Below are 16,106 nucleotides of genomic sequence, written 5' to 3' on the forward strand. Positions count from 1 at the left end.
TTAGAGAGCCGAAATTTGGCATGCATACTCGTGTATACCATAGATAGTACAAGTTTATCATATTTTTTCGATAGCTCATCCGATAACATTTTTTATCGAGAATAATCGAAAAATCGACTTCTTTTTTCAGCCTAATTTGAACACTTTTAGACCTGGAGACTTCAAATTGTACATACATTTGAACATTATGATTACATTCAAAAGTTTCATTAAGAGTGTACGCCTAGAAACTAAATTATTCAACAAATAAATTCGTATAATATTGCCCAAATTGCAGAGAAGCCCAAGCGCAGTCGCTGTTTACTGCGCCGTTAGCAGAGCGCGTTGTGATACGTGTGTCTGGATGCATGTGTATTTATGTGTGCATAGAAGAAGCGCAGAATGATTAGAGTATCAGCTTGGAGGGTTCAGGTTATCTCCTAGTCGAGCAGTCGCGACTAGAGCCTGCTTGTTATATCTGCCAAAATCGAGAAATCGCAATGTAGGAATTATGCCCATTACACCAAGTGTAATAAAAACGCTATAGCTAAAGGTTTTAGACATTTAGTTTGGGATATATTCTCCCACTCTTACTAGGGGCTTGGCAAATTGTACCCGACTACATAGTGATTCGTAGATATTCTGAGAAATTTCAATTTGAAACATATCGTCTACACAATCCCCATATATATAGTATTGCTTATAAGGTTTTAAAAATTAGATAATTGAGTGACTGTCCTCGTCCTCCGAAAAAATGTGATGTATCAGAGTAATACGCATTTTAGACTCAAGATAAACTGTCAGCGCACGATACCAATATTTCATTTCAAAGTATACGAAAAAATAAACGCATTTTTCTCGGATATCTGGTCCTTTATTTTATGACGCATTGACAAAAAATGTGAGTACGCGGAATTCATTTAGAAATAAACCCATTTATTCGCTCATCATTTAAGCCGTTGGCAGGAATGTGAGCTTCTCGTTAAGCTGCAGCTGCGTCTTGATCAATTGTGAGAGAGTAATAACCATTAGCAAATCCCGTACATTGGCATTGAACATCTGCGTGAACTGTTCGTGAGTCATGTGTGGCACAGAGTGGATGAGGTCGAGGAGCTGACGTCCGACCGCATTATCGGGAGTCACTTTGTGCGCAATGACATCGTCCACGTATTTTAGTATGAGGTCCAGCAGAGATTGCAGTTTTGTTGCTGCCTCAGAGATCTGGGCTAGGTCCAGCATGGGCGCTACCGTCTTGGGTCGATGCGCTGGCGATACGGTAACCGTCTTCTGCAACAATTTGAGGCCAAAAGTCTCGGGTTCGTAGCTGGTTAGCTCAACAGGTATGGGTGTGAACATGCAGCCAGTTTTGCCACCGGGGACGCCCAGCTGGATGCAAATGTAGGCGCGCAGGCCCATTCGACCACTTTGGAGCGATGTGTCCACAGTGAGGTGGACCGGATTGTTGCATTCCCGGGCATAGTACTCGTGTATGACAGAGCTGTGATTCGTCACCTCGTTGCCGGTGGCCCACCAGCCCACGACGTTCTCGTTGGCGTTCACTTTACGATTAAGGTCGTACATATCTAAGGCATAGCTCAGCTCCGCCTCCACCTGATCGTCATGCTCTTTGTGCGGCACACAAAAGCAGTTGGTAACCTCGACAACTCCCTTGTCAACCGAGCCCAGCAGTGTGCCGATAACTCGATGTGAATCAGCATTACGACGCTCGAACGCATCCACAACTTGGAACAAAACCACCGGGTGCACACGCACGGTCAAATTAAGCCCCGACATCGTTATTTTTTAAACGCAGAACGTTAAAATGACACTTTACAAATAAACTTGCAGCTGCCACGCTATGTGAAAAGGACCTAGGGGTGATAGACTATTAACGATAGCTTGTGGTGGGCTGCCGATATATTTCATTAGTGCGATATATGCATGGGCAGCACTTTCCAAAGACGCAACTGTTGTGTAATTAATGCATCGACTATTTGTTAATCGATAAGTATCGAATTGAGTATATGGCGCACATCTAAAAAATATAAGTTGTTGATTTTTAAAAGTGTGCGTGTTTCGTTGATTTGCTCAGATCAAAGATCAAATTTTTCGGTACATAAAAACAACTTTTATTAAATAAATGTCTTACATTATGCTCATTTAGCATAAGTACTCTAGGGGAATTAAAGCTAAATCTACGTGAGATTAGTCCATACAATGTGGACTTGAGCGCTAATACATCATTAATAGATTTCTAAAGAGCCCTTCATTTTATTTTTTTTTAATGGGAATACAATCAATCTACTGGTAGTTCCTACCAAACTTCACACTTTTGCACAGGATTCATCGGTGAGCCTTCAGGGCATAGGAAGTCCTTGGCGAAGTCCTTCATATTGCTCAGTGAACCGAGTACACGGAACTCCGACGGTGAGTGCACACCTGTTGTGATTCTCATTTTTAGAGATTCTGCAAGAAAGCGTATGCGTAATATTTGATAATAAGTCGTTATATTTTGAAAGCTTACCTTTACGATATTTGGCACACCAGGTTTGACCAGCTGAGATCCAGAACATTTGCTGCGGCGTATAGTCCAAGCCGGGGAGTTTTGGCTCCTCACCGTGTTTCTCTACCCAGCGTTTATATGCGATGTAGGACTCTTTTACTCCACCATTATCTGCTATATTTTCGCCTTGTGTATTGATTCCATTTAACTGTGTGAGTAGAAAAAACGAGCATATTCAGATTAGCTGTTTTACAGATACAAAAATTAGGGCAAACTCACATTCAAGCCCGTTGCTCTCTCTGTATAGTTGCCGTACTGATCAATAATGCACTGGGCTTTCTTCAGATACGCCTTCTGAGTGTCTGGCTGCCACCAGTCCCGCAAATTGCCCTTCACGTCGAACTGGCGACCCTGATCATCGAATCCATGAGTGATTTCGTGGCCAATGACATAGCCAATCGCTCCAAAATTCATATACTTTGGTCGCTGGGCATTAAAGAAGTGACCCTGCAGTATGCCAGCCGGGAACTCTGTGAAATTCAAGTGACGGATACAGTATAATACGGCTCCTCATCCTGCTCCACAACTTACGTATGCTGTTCTCCAACGACGAATAGAAGGCATTCACAACAGCTGGGCGGGCATGACGCACCCACTCCGTTTTGTTGACTGGCTGACGCAGCTTGTTAAAGGAATAGTCGGTCCCGAAGATGTTCATGTTCAAAAACGATTCGAAGTATGCATCAGGATTGATGTCAAGTTTCTCGAAATATTTGGCCAGTTTCTCGTTGTCCAGCATCTCATCGGGGTAGCCGATGTGGGTGGCCATGCTGTGCAACTTCAGCTTGGCCTCTTTCTTGGTCTTCTCGTCCATCCAGTTAACCTCATCTAAAATATCGCTGAATACCATGCGTATATCGTTGACCATTTCCAAGGCGTTCGCTTTTGAGTCCTGATTGAAGTGTTTACGTACATAGAGAGAGCCAACCGATATGCCGAGGCTGATTTTTGGTTAAAATTTTATATTGTTATTAGATATTATAAAACATTGTGATCAGGTATATACATATATTGTCGCAATAGTTGTTGTTCTGTGAATTTAGTTGTTGACTGATGAACAGTTAGGAGATGGCATGAAAGTGAAACATTAAATGAGTATTTTTAATAAATTAACATAAATAATTGAAGCAAATAAACAGTATGTCCATGCTCAAAACCTAAATGACTAGAGAGTGGACCCACACGCAATTTAGTGTTGTCGAAAAAAGCTAAATGGATTCATTTGCTATGCAATACAACGTATACATAAGTATATGGAATGATATTTGAATTAATTAATTTTGTATGCCCAATTCTCTTCTGACTTGTATTTCCCTAAGGCAGTGGAAGGAGCAGAACTGAAAGGTGGCGATATATAATGAGCATTTTCAGGGATATGAGTGCGTGGGGTATGTGAGTTTTCTAACATGTTGAAATTCTCTAAATACCTATCAACATCTGATTCAAGCTCGTTCCGTTCACTGTAAAATCACAAAGAAATCAATCAGAATATAACGAAAATGACCATAGAAAAAATCGTTGCAGACATTTTTCAGGCACCTAAACGAGTCCTCAACACCTCTTTCAAAATTAAATAAATAGTATTCTGAAGTTCGGATACTAACCTGCCGGAGGCAATGTCAACACATTCCTTCCAGCGCGCCTCCTGCTCCTGGCGACCCGATAGAGCGGTAATATATTGCAGCTGGCGTTTTCTGAACTCCTCGCTCAGGAATCCGATAGAAAAAGCATGTATGCGCCACATCATATAATTGGCAATGACACGATTTGGTGTTTTCGCCAGTAGCTTTCCCAGCTCCTCGAAGAATGATGGCACGGTCAAATTGATAATCTCATCATCCTGCACGGAGAGCCCATCGGGCAAAAGCGCGTTCATATAATCTACCCACTGAACGTAAGGATAAGTTGCCTGCAGCTGCTGTGTGGTGCGAGGATTGAACAGTTCCGAGGAGTTGCGGCGCTTTTCATTGGGCAAGGAAATCTAGAGAGCCAGTGGCATATGATTAAGCTTATGTGTTAACATACAATCAAATCTTGTTGAGCATACATTAGCTAATGCCATTTCGAATTCGAGAGACTGCATCAGCTGTTCCTTAGCCTGAGCTTTATCGGCGCCAAAGAGCACCGCAATATCCACCATGTAGTCATAGTAGGCTTGAACCAGTGTCTCATTCATGCCTTTAACCAGGTATTCGCGACTCAGAGCCAGCGCCGACTGATCCAGCTATAAGGAATATATATGTATATTATTATCAGTTGTAAAACATTGATTGCTGTCCACACTTACGTCCATGATACGTTTTGTGCTGTTCTGTAGATCCACTCCAATGGAAAAGTCAATGATGTAGTCCATGCTAAAGCCGGCCTTGCGGAATTTCTTGACCTGCTCCTGCCAGGTCCAGGTATCATCCTTATTCCAGTTATCCCCTTCAATCAATGGCCAGCCGCCTAAGGACTTGGCTATTTTGGCAATGGGCGTGGCACCCAAAGATTCAATCAGCGCTGCAGAAATGAAATAAACATTGAGCTCCTAGATTCTTCGGTTATTAATAGATCACATACTCTTGTTCATGCAGGCCTTATAGAGCAGGTTAGGCAACCGGAAGTGCTTAAAGTCTGTGGCTGGTCGCTCAGCGGTGATGATGTCCTTAAGCTGCTCCTGTAGCTTGTCCGAGATAACAGAGAATGTACTGATGGATACCTTGTCATCAGGAATGTTCTCCTCCTCGATATAGCTGCCGCAAGCAAACTCATAGAAATTATCGCACGGCTCCACGTCGGGCTTGATCTTACGCAGCACCGTGGATGCAGTGTGTATGCACTCTTTGGTCAGGCAAACGTTCTCCCCCGCTGGCTTCTTGTTCTCCATGCCGGGCACCTTGTTCATAGTGGTGCTATCTCCGTGCAATGCAGTTGCATGTGGTGGAGTCTCTGCCAGATCAGGGTCTGTGCCAGCGCCTTCTGCTCTGAGTGCATCGAATGCCCAAAGACCGAAGCCAGTTGCCGCAACTAGGAACAGAATACTACTCAGCACGAGCAGGCCACGCTCCAGCTTGGTGCGTCGTCGCCACCAGCTGGGGTTCCTGTGTTGCAAGTAAACAAATAAACAATAAATAAGAAAGAAAACAAACCCAAGTTTAGATACGAGCAGCGCATACATCTTAATTAAAAAGCTCCCCGCAGTGCGCGGGTCGGGCTAAAGCAAATTTCACTTTGGCTTAAGCTTGCTCTCGATGAACAGCTTTTTCTTTCTCGCATCGACATCATCCATAATCAATTCACTTTTTCTCTGGCTATCACCAACGTGGCCATCTCGTTTATCTTGCGCTGTACTCGCGGTCGCTTGGCTCAAAACTTGTTTACAAATGTGCCCCCCTCTGCGTCTACACTGGGCAACACAGTTCGAGTTGTCTGCCGCAAATTAATAAACGTGGCTACTCTGATGTTTTCTCCTTCAGTGTTCGTGACAAATGCCTTAGTACATCGACTTTAATAGAAAGGCAGATTTTAATTTTTCAGTCAAATTAGCAAAAGCGTAAATAAATGGATCGACAATAGCAATGACCGTCAATACGTTAAATCATTCCAATGTTTATAAACAATATCGATTTGAATGAATTCTTCTAAAAATATAAGTGTAAGTGTTCTGTGACTTTTCTAATCCGAACAATTCTATCGCAAAAGTTAGCAGTTATTTGTATGTTCTCATATGAAAATCATGCCAAGGCTAGTAAATAAGGGAAAAGCACTAGTCTTCTCTTAATTAATTACCAACTAAGTAAACATATATGTGCAATATCAAATACACACTATAGCCTCAAGTATATATATTGTAAATAGCTCCTCAAACAAATACATAAATATTCTGCGTTGTGTCGATTTATCCCTGATTTATAATTGATACTTATAATGTATTTCATGTCTTAGCTAATTTGAAAATAACAATTTAAATACAGTTCCAAGTGACACCCATAATAATTTTTGAAATTCTAATTTCTTTTAATTTTAGAATATTTCACATATAATATTATTACAGAAGCTATTTAAAAAATGTGCATGACTTTCCAATTCCATTAATATACGTATATTGGCTATTGGCGACGCTGGATCAGAATGACAAAAGTAATATGTGGTTCTGGTGACTCGAGATAGTAGAGTTTAAGGAATGTGTGCGTAAAGTCATACCCGTTTGGCCAAGGATAAGGATGACTTCTAGTCTGGTAAATTCGGCTGAACAAGTACTGCACATTTTTATATACATTTATGCTCTCTATATGAACCTGAGCATATTAGCTGAGTACTAACCATTTTTCACATTTAACAATTTTTTAGCTCTGGAACGATAGAGCTCTGTGCGACATAGACTAACATTTTAACGAATGCTACTATACTACAATAGTCAAGTGCAATTAAATCCATACCCATAACTAAATATATTTCTGTTAGCAAACTGGCTTACCCGACAACATAATAAAACAAGCCATATTTGCCTAAAACCTGTTGAATATCGTGTTGTGTTTGCCGATTCCTTTCATTAGCAAATGTCGTTTGAATCTCGAAAATGTTAGCCAGCGCTTTTGGTGAACAAAAATAGATATCGGAAACTGGTTAGGTTTAGTTGTAGGCCTGTTTTGAAATATGATACAAAATGTATTTAAATTTATTAAGACTTTTGGCGACTGTTTTGCATTGGTTGGCTAATGTTGGCCAGTGCATAAGTGCCAAATCATTTCCGCTGCTGATGATTTTTTAGCACGCTTCAATTACGTCTAAAAGTTGTAAAATAATAATGCGCACTAAAATCAAGCTATGAGTGCTAGTGGTTCCGAGACCATAGCCAAAACCGCTTATAATGAACGATTAAGCCGGACTCTACATCTATTTATGGCTGATTGCATAATTACGGCTACATGAGCTAAAGGTCAGCGTCAGATGGTACCTATATAATCTATATATTCATATACAATATCTATATACATATCTCATTTAGAGAACAATTTCTGTAATCTTCTTTGGTTTTGTCCGATCAATTCCACTTAAATTAACAAATTCATTTTTAGGGCTAATATATAAAAAAAAAAAATAATAATAATAATAATACGAATAGACTATGCTGTACGCCCCCATTGAATAATCAGATTGCAAAAACAAGCAAATGCTCGGCAACAAATTCAAATACAAATACAAACATAACAAAAAAGTAAAAACACGAGCAAAGAGTGAATTCTAGCCATAAACAAAGCAATTACTTTGTTTAATGCGGCTGAACCTTTTTGCTATTGTTAAAGGCACAAAATAGAGCAGCGGCCATCAACAGAGTCGCATCGGCTGAGCAATAAACCAAATGCCCGCCTAGATATGCGGCATTCAATTAAAGTTGATAGTCGAAGCTGCTTTGTTATGATTTAGCCATGCAGAAAAGAAGCTGAGAAGTCAGCTTTAAGAAAGTATAAACATTACTTGTAACTGGAGTCTGGATTCACTCGCATGCCCTAATACAATTTGTACTACCCACTGAAGGGGTAAAATTAATAAAGTGCATTTTACAAACCGTAAAACATCAAAGCCAATACTCAATACCTCAAATTACAAATGGAGTAAGAGATCACTGATTCAGAAAAAAAATTTATACTTAATATGTATATATGCATTGTTAATACCCCAGTACCTAACCAGTTTTTAAATTGCGTTGACCCTGTTTGGGACAAGTTAAGATAAGCATATTCCGTAAATTGGACTTTAAAATAAAAAGAAAAGTTATTAAATTTAAATTAAATACGTAGTCACATTTTTGGTTGATGCAGATAAGCGATTTCTCTACGCAAATATACTTATCTTAAAACTTCTCATTGATCTGCATAGATTGACGTTGTTTGATTAATATAGTTTTTTATACATTACATTTAATATTTTCGTTGAAAAAGAAAAGTCAAAACTTGGCTATTGTGTTTTGTAATGTATCATCTCCTTGTACATCTAGCTCGACCTGTGTATAATTTCTCCATTTTTAATGGGTTGAGAAAATAATTATAGTCAAAAGCGAACGAAATTCAATTTATAGCCAAGACAAAAGCAACTTATATAATTTGTAAAGTTCCAAAAAGTAGTATAGTTCCAAAAAAGTATTGTATAATAATATTACAATATTTGTATTATTGCATTGAGATCACAAGCACAACTTTATTTTATGTTTTAAATAAAAATTTTATAACTGCACTAACCTACGCTAGTGGCCATTGCATAACAATCTAGTTAGCTTGCATGCAAATCGTGCCTGACCATTCGCAACTTCATCGCATCTCAGATCGGTATTTCCTCCAACAGCGAGTGAAGCACGAAACTCTTACCGCATGCGGATTGCACGATCCCTATATATATATTTATGATATATAGTATATTAATTATACTAAAATATATATGGTATATACATACATATATACAATACAGTATATAGGATATAGTGCCTGTCTATTTAAGAAACTAATATTGTTCACATTGTCATTTCCCAGGCGATGAGAATGCGTCTTATCAGCGATATCAGTGACTCACGCCATCTGTATCTGTGCCAGTATCTGTACAGCTTCAGCTGTATTTGCAGTTTTAGTTGTAGTTGTAGACGATGCTGTATCTACAGCCGTAGCAGTATCTGTACCTACGGCTGCATAAGTATCTGGACTGGCATATGGGGGTGTGTAGCGCGAGTGCTGCTGCGAATATTCGAATTTTATTTATGAAAATATTGGCCAGGTGCCGCACTGTCAACTTTATACAAGTGGAAGGCGGAGGGGCATGGCACTGGACGCCAGTTTCAAGCTGTGCTTTTGTCTATCTGAGTTGCCCAATAAATGTGTCAAGTGCAGACGGCGTTTTTGCCATTGACGTGATGCATGTCACCAACAACAGCGACGAACACTTACTTACACACCCATCTCCACACACACCCATCCCCACACTGAGCGTTTACTTTGAAGGTTCTCTATTTGTTTGTATTTCTCGTTGCTGCTATTATACGATGAATTATTTAAAATTTGTATTTATTTTTTTTTATTAATTTTGCGCTGTCCCTATTAATATTCAACACTTTGATTTTGATTGACACTCCACGCTTCTACGGCTTCTTCAATTTGCTTAACACTTAACTATCATGCGCACCTCATTTGTCAGCGAAATTTAATAGCCCTAGATACCTTTGGCAACGCTATCTGAATATGGTTCGCATAGCTATTCGAATGGTTTTTCAAAACATCTGTTAACTACATTCTTACGTTTACAGTTAAAGACCTAGTCGGAATAATGCAAAATAAATTAAGTAATTGTAATAGTAAGGTAAGTGCCATGTGCCGAAGTGAAATTTTCTTAAAAACATACTATTTTCAGTTGTATTTATTGGATTAAGCCAAGGTTCAACAGGGCATTTGTATATGATGATAAATGAATTACTAACTACTAATTACTAACTACTATCTAAAGAGACTGCAGCCCATTAATCATCGATTAGTCGCCAATCAATAATACTTTGAAACTTTGCTAATGTGATTGAGATCATTTATATACCAATCAATCCAATGATTACGTGAGACATTTCTATTAAAAGATGTACTGAACGTACTAAGAGTACCAAAAATGATGTATATATCATAACTCGCAGTGCGGTATTACATCAAAATACAAATATTATTTGGGGAACGAGGATTCTTTGTCACAGTTGCAATAATATACGTTAGCGTTTTTCATCATTTCGACAAGTTAAAACTCGAAATATAGGTATTACGTATTCAAAAAGCGTGGGGTTCAGCTGTAAAAAATGAGCAAGCCCAAGTGCCCAAGTGAGTGGCCTATGCAAGCTGAAGCAGCTGTCAGACTTTCTCAGTATTATTTGTTGCTGTGGTTTTTATTGTTACTGTTATATTCGTACCCCCAAACAAACAAACAAAAAAAACAAAAAAAAAAAAAAAAAAAAAAAAAATAGCAACAAATTGCGATGCAAGTGTTAATTTGTGTCACAGACACAATTACCTAATACATTTTAATTACGCCCGACTTGGGCCCAAAAGATACTACAATACTACAAGATGATACTCTGACAAGATGAGTTTTCTATCTCTCTCTCTATGTATGTCTGCCTCTCTTTGCATTGTTGCTGCTCTTAGTATCCGTAGTAACTTTTTTAATTGCCAGCAATATTAAAGCTGTCATATCATTTAAGTAACTGCGTGTGCGCTCATTAAACCCAATGAAATGCAGCCGCAACCCATGTGGAAAATCAACTCTATTTACTGTACGAGGCATAAAACTTAAAGTGATAAATGTTTAATACTAAATAAAAATGTTTAATATTTTCAAATATATATTTCATTTAAAGTTTGTACCATTTGTTACAAGACTCTGAATATAAACTTATAGATGAGCTATTAATAATAATTAATTATACAAATATACGTTTCTAATCATCGCTGGTTAACCTGTGAATTTCGGGTTTGTATATCTTCTTTTGCAAATTTAAATTTGTATATACAATTCTATATATGTATATCTGTATTTGTGTATGGAAAAGTATTCAACGATGACATTAGATAGAAAATTAAGATAATAGTAATAACTAAAATTTAAAAAAAATTAAAGAATGAAGAATGAAGAATCCATTTATCTATTCAGCAGTCATAGTTCATTGTTTTTATCTGTGTGGTGCTTAAAACAACATTATACTTGAATATATTATTTTCCTTCTACGTCTACAATTTACAGTGTTCACTGTTTACAGATTTAACTTGAACTTGAAGCAAAGTTGAATATTTATTATTGATCTCAGCCTTAAGTCGATGCGAAGGCCGCACACTAAACATCCTAAAGGCTTTATAATCTATTTATCAACAGGACGCAGGCAATTTGCCAGCAGGAAGAAATCAGCGACAATTGCAATTGCAATGGCAATTGCCGAGTACCGAGGGTCACCCCTCTGGTACGCGTGGCAGGAAGCTGTGGCAGCTACTTTGGTGCCTTTGATAGGCAGCCAGGTGGGCGGAAAAGGCGAGCGGAAACCCAATGAAAATTGTAGTGACTGTCGCCGCTCGCACAGCTTCCCATCACGAGCCGCCAAATGAATAACGGTAATATGGCAGGGTTGCCAAATAATCGAAGAAAAGGAAAAAACTAAATACCTGAAAATACCTGAATGACAACTCAATAATAAATAAAACGGCGAGTCGCCAAGGCTGGCCCACCAGTCACACTCTTCATTGATATTCGAAGGTGCGGTGTGCATGTTAACGGAATGAAAATATGTTAATTTTTTGTTTTATACAAAATAAATGTACTTATTTTATTTTTAATTTTTTCAATTTTGGTTTTTGGCAGGCGCATTATGTTTAGGCATCAATACTGCCAATTGTTCAGGCAAAACGTATTATTTAACATGCATGCAGCATATAGTTTTCTACACCAAATCGACAGCGAAATTGCCGCCATATAGTCTGACCTCAGAATTGTTAACAATTGTCTACACAAGGCATTTAAAATATAGCTTGAAAATTCAAACTTCCGAAAGTTAATGAGCAATGTACTAATGTAATGGTAATTTATAGTATAATATATTATATATATATATATATATATATATATAATAGAAATTTCAGCTATGAATAATTTAGTTTCATTGTTATTTTTATAGTACTATGAATAGTCATAAGCATTCAAATTTTGTAGTAAAGATACCGTTAGGTGTCTACGCATGGTAGGGGCGTGGAAATTCGGGAAAACTGAATTTTCTAGAGTATTAGAGCGAAACTGAGCTGCTATATTGCTGATGGGATGTGAATGGGTATTCCGCAGTCGGTAACGCCCGACTGCAACGCTCTTACTTGTTTTTTAATAACTCAATAATTATATTTTTTATCGAGAATAATCGATATATTGATTTTGTCTTTTTCAGAGTAATTTCAACACTTTCACGGTGTATATACATTTAATGAATATAAAGATTTTGTAATTTACGGATTTTGGATACCACGCCCCATTCGCTCCAATTTGTAAAAAACATATTTTAGATACTAGAGTCTTGTACTTTGGAATATACACACAGTCGAGCGTAATACTGCTCACACTGCAGCGCAGTCCAAGCGCAATCGCTGCTTACTGCGCAGTTCGTGAGATTAGAATATCAGATTGGAGGGCTCAGGAAATCTCCTAGTCGAGCGGTCTCGACTTAGCCTTCATACTTGTTTGTAAATGTTTCGATATTATCTCTATGTTATTGCATTGTAGCTGTGAATCCTTATATTCAAATTGTGTAAAATACGCTTGAAAGAAAATCCCTTTTATTCAATATTGCATATGATAAAGATCGCTTCCCATCTCCGCGTAACCATTGAAAATGTAAGTTCACGGTGTCGATGAACATTAAATTTATGTTTGATGTTGCTATATCACATTACTGAAAGACCTCTAGTAAACTAATCCGTCAAGGTAATATTTAGGTTTAGGTTTTGGAGAATATTTTGTAAGGCAAGCGTCATTATAGGGGAGTGGAGAAATTGCATAAGATATCATCTCAAATGTAGTCGCTGTGTTAACCGCGCAGTAGGCAGATCAAGAAGTTATGCGTACATGTGTGTGTTGGTGCATGTGTTTTTGCTTTGTATGCTGTGTAGAATACCAGCTTTTCCTAGAGTGTCTCCTGATCGATCAGACCACTAAAGCACTCTAAGTTGAATATCTTTTACTTCTGCTTTACCAAAGACAATATCATGCCGAAGTTTATATAATGCGCTGCTGAGGCGACGCGTGCCTGTTTGTGAACCGCTCCTAACACGTACGAAATTCCAGCACTTCCCGGTTCTTTTTAAACCCCCAAAATCCTCACTGGCCCCATAAAATACAAAAATCAGACGAGTACACATAATTTCTTTTAATGAGAGAGCCTCTTATACCTGCGCTGAAGCAGAGCTTTGACAACATCAATCAACGGCTTGAATCGCGGTGAGTAATGCAGACATTTACACCAGAAAGTCAAAGACCGGGAATAAATGCTTGAAAATTTCCAGCAATTACGCATGAAGATTGGACCAGGCCACTTGACATTTATTTTTGGCCTATAAGGAAGCAGTGCATGCAGCATTAAATGACTGGCCCATAATAAATGCAATTATTTGCTTACACATCACAAGCCGTTATTACATGGTTATTTATTAAATTATTTATTGCTTTTAAATGTTGTTGGACCTCAGCCAACTTCCTCCATCAAGCAAAATTTCCAAATCAAGTTTATGAGCTTTTTAGTTTACCGCTAAGACAATTGAGACACCTGATAACTATTAGAAATAACTATATATGTATAGATTTCAAATTATATATAGTGAAACAAATTAAGTGATTTTACTTGCCTATTTAATTACAATTATTAGAATTGATATTATATTGGAAATTCCTATTAGTTTCTAATAGGAGGAGAATGAGAGGAAGAGTATAATTCATATTTTGGCAATTAAAACTGATAAACTGATCAGTGTAATCAATCGATCAGCATGACTCTATATTCTGGCTAAAAGGTTTGGTGTGATTTGGTTTGGTTAAGTGGGCCTTGAGGGCGTAGTAGATTTCAACCACTAGCTTCACCTTCGGTTGCAAAGAAACGCAGTTGCATGGCCAAACGACTGACCATAATTACAGTTGTTGTTATATCTAGCCGTTGTTGCTGCTTTTGGCCACGCTAAGGTCTGCGTGCATTTAATTATGCAATTTGAGCAAATGAGCTAGTGCAACAAAACCCAAAAATAATGAGCTCATTCATATATATATATTAACTTAAAGAAACTGCCTTCACTCAAGAGTTGAAAACAAAAAAATATCAGAACGTTGTATTCGAGCTCAACTGACTACATAATTCTCGTCAAAAAGCCAATAAGAGCTAAATTAAACAAAAATTGCATTTTAATGTTACTTATAGTTACATAAAACTGTGGGTCATTTCATTAAAAAATATAACTATTGCCGATTTACCATAACGATTTATAAGACAAAGAAATAACGATTTAGTTTTCCAAATTTATAAACTATTATTCAAGCAGGTAGCGTTCAAGCCAATATGCTCTATTCCCTTCGTGATCAAGTATATACAATATGTAATTTTTGACTGTATTCACATTGATTTACTGGGACTAAATACCCCGTGAAGCAATAACAAATAAAGACTCTCTTGAGATTAGTCAAAAACCTGTTAGACCGTTAAATGTCGTTTTTTATTTTATTTATTTTATTTTTGTTAATGTAAAGGTGTTAAAAATGTACATACTAAATACGATTCTTCCAACAAAGAATTCTATTGTGTCATGTATTTGGGTCTTACGTAGGGATTCAAATGCTTTAAACATAATTGTAAATATTTGAAAAGAAAGCTCTTGATAATTATGTCTTTATGATAAATATATACAATTTTAAAATTAAATTTTATACCATTTCTCATTGGCAATTGTAATTAGAAAAATGTAATTTTTTTTCTTCATGCCATAAAACGTAACAAAGCTATTGCAATTATGGGAAAATAGTTAAACAAAAAAAGTAAATATTTTTATACCTAGGCATGAGAACTAGCATCCAATAAATGATCAGAATATAATATCCGTCACTTAAGCATAGCAAAGTTGTCGAGTTGTAATGAAAAATTCTCATGTTTGGAATATAAAAGTATTTATTTCTATTAGATAATAGCACGAACGTATTCAAATAACATATGTGAAGCGGTCGGTGACAAATAACAGCATAACTATATAAATATATATAAATTTACTTCAAAACTTCAAAAATGTAATACGAATTTGAAGAAGCATTCCCTACTAAATAGAACACTAAGTAAATAGAACACTAAATAAATTTATAATAGAAAAATAAAAAGTGTTTTTTTTTTGTTTTTTTTTTTTTTTATTAAAGCCCAAATCAAACTATCCAAAACGTGTTTTCAAATCGACAAGCTCAACTTTCTTTTTCCATTTCAATTTAAAAAAAAAAAATTTTTTTTCGTAAAATTGAGTGGGAAGTGAAATTGTGTAAGCGCAGAAATAGACGAAAAATGTAATATTAGAAGAAAAAAATTAAATATACCCATATATACGTCCTGGGTATGATAACAACTTACTTAATGACTGTTTGCATGTTAACCGTTTTAACAATATTGATTTAAACGTTCAGTGCTATTCGTTGTTTTTAACGATAAGTTGACTAGCTGTTGAAGATAAATTAAATTATCATCATCATTATCAACAAGAAAAACCCACTTTTCAAACTGATAAATTTGAATTTTATTACAACTTATAAACGGCTTTTTATTTACACAGTGATGTGCACACTTTTTTAAATTAAGCTCTCACTAAAAATATCGTTTATGCCCAAATGTTAATATGAACTCAACAACGAACGACGACCTACTGAGCCCACAAACGCAAGCGCAGATGTATATAAAAGTGGTTAGCTCAAAGCCCGGTTTAGAGATGCACTAGTTGTTTGTCCATAAGAAGCCACCTTCAGCGATATGTTTAAAAATATTCCATTAAAGTATCGATACTACATTTTAGAA

General features: G+C 37.0%; 2 protein-coding genes across 7 annotated transcripts; both read right to left on the reverse strand.

The window, feature by feature from the left end:
- Positions 1-831: 831 nt before the first annotated feature.
- eIF3f1 (eukaryotic translation initiation factor 3 subunit f1) lies at positions 832-1,880 on the reverse strand. The gene has a single exon (XM_018000901.2). It carries the CDS (start codon positions 1,771-1,773, stop codon positions 931-933), a length of 843 nt encoding a protein of 280 aa, XP_017856390.1. The 5' UTR covers positions 1,774-1,880; the 3' UTR covers positions 832-930.
- A 204-nt stretch (positions 1,881-2,084) lies between these two features.
- Positions 2,085-16,021, reverse strand: Nep2 (M13 family metallopeptidase neprilysin 2). Of its 6 annotated transcripts, none has more exons than XM_018000615.2 (11): positions 15,901-16,021; positions 15,669-15,755; positions 5,105-5,625; positions 4,830-5,044; positions 4,590-4,766; positions 4,147-4,523; positions 3,970-4,002; positions 3,074-3,483; positions 2,762-3,012; positions 2,504-2,690; positions 2,085-2,445 (listed from the first exon to the last, which is right to left on the reverse strand). In XM_018000615.2, exons 2-11 carry the CDS (start codon positions 15,683-15,685, stop codon positions 2,294-2,296), a joined length of 2,340 nt encoding a protein of 779 aa, XP_017856104.1. In that variant the 5' UTR covers positions 15,686-15,755; positions 15,901-16,021; the 3' UTR covers positions 2,085-2,293. The 6 variants fall into 6 exon arrangements, with proteins under 6 accessions (XP_017856104.1, XP_089328392.1, XP_089328408.1 ...); XM_089472266.1 differs by having other exon boundaries at positions 15,864-16,019; XM_089472282.1 differs by having other exon boundaries at positions 15,839-16,005.
- Between the last annotated feature and the right edge of the window lie 85 nt (positions 16,022-16,106).

The sequence above is a fragment of the Drosophila arizonae genome, chromosome 2 (genome assembly GCF_054131065.1).
Source record: "Drosophila arizonae isolate 15081-1271.41 chromosome 2, UAZ_ARI_1.0, whole genome shotgun sequence".
Taxonomy (NCBI): Eukaryota; Metazoa; Arthropoda; class Insecta; order Diptera; family Drosophilidae; genus Drosophila; species Drosophila arizonae.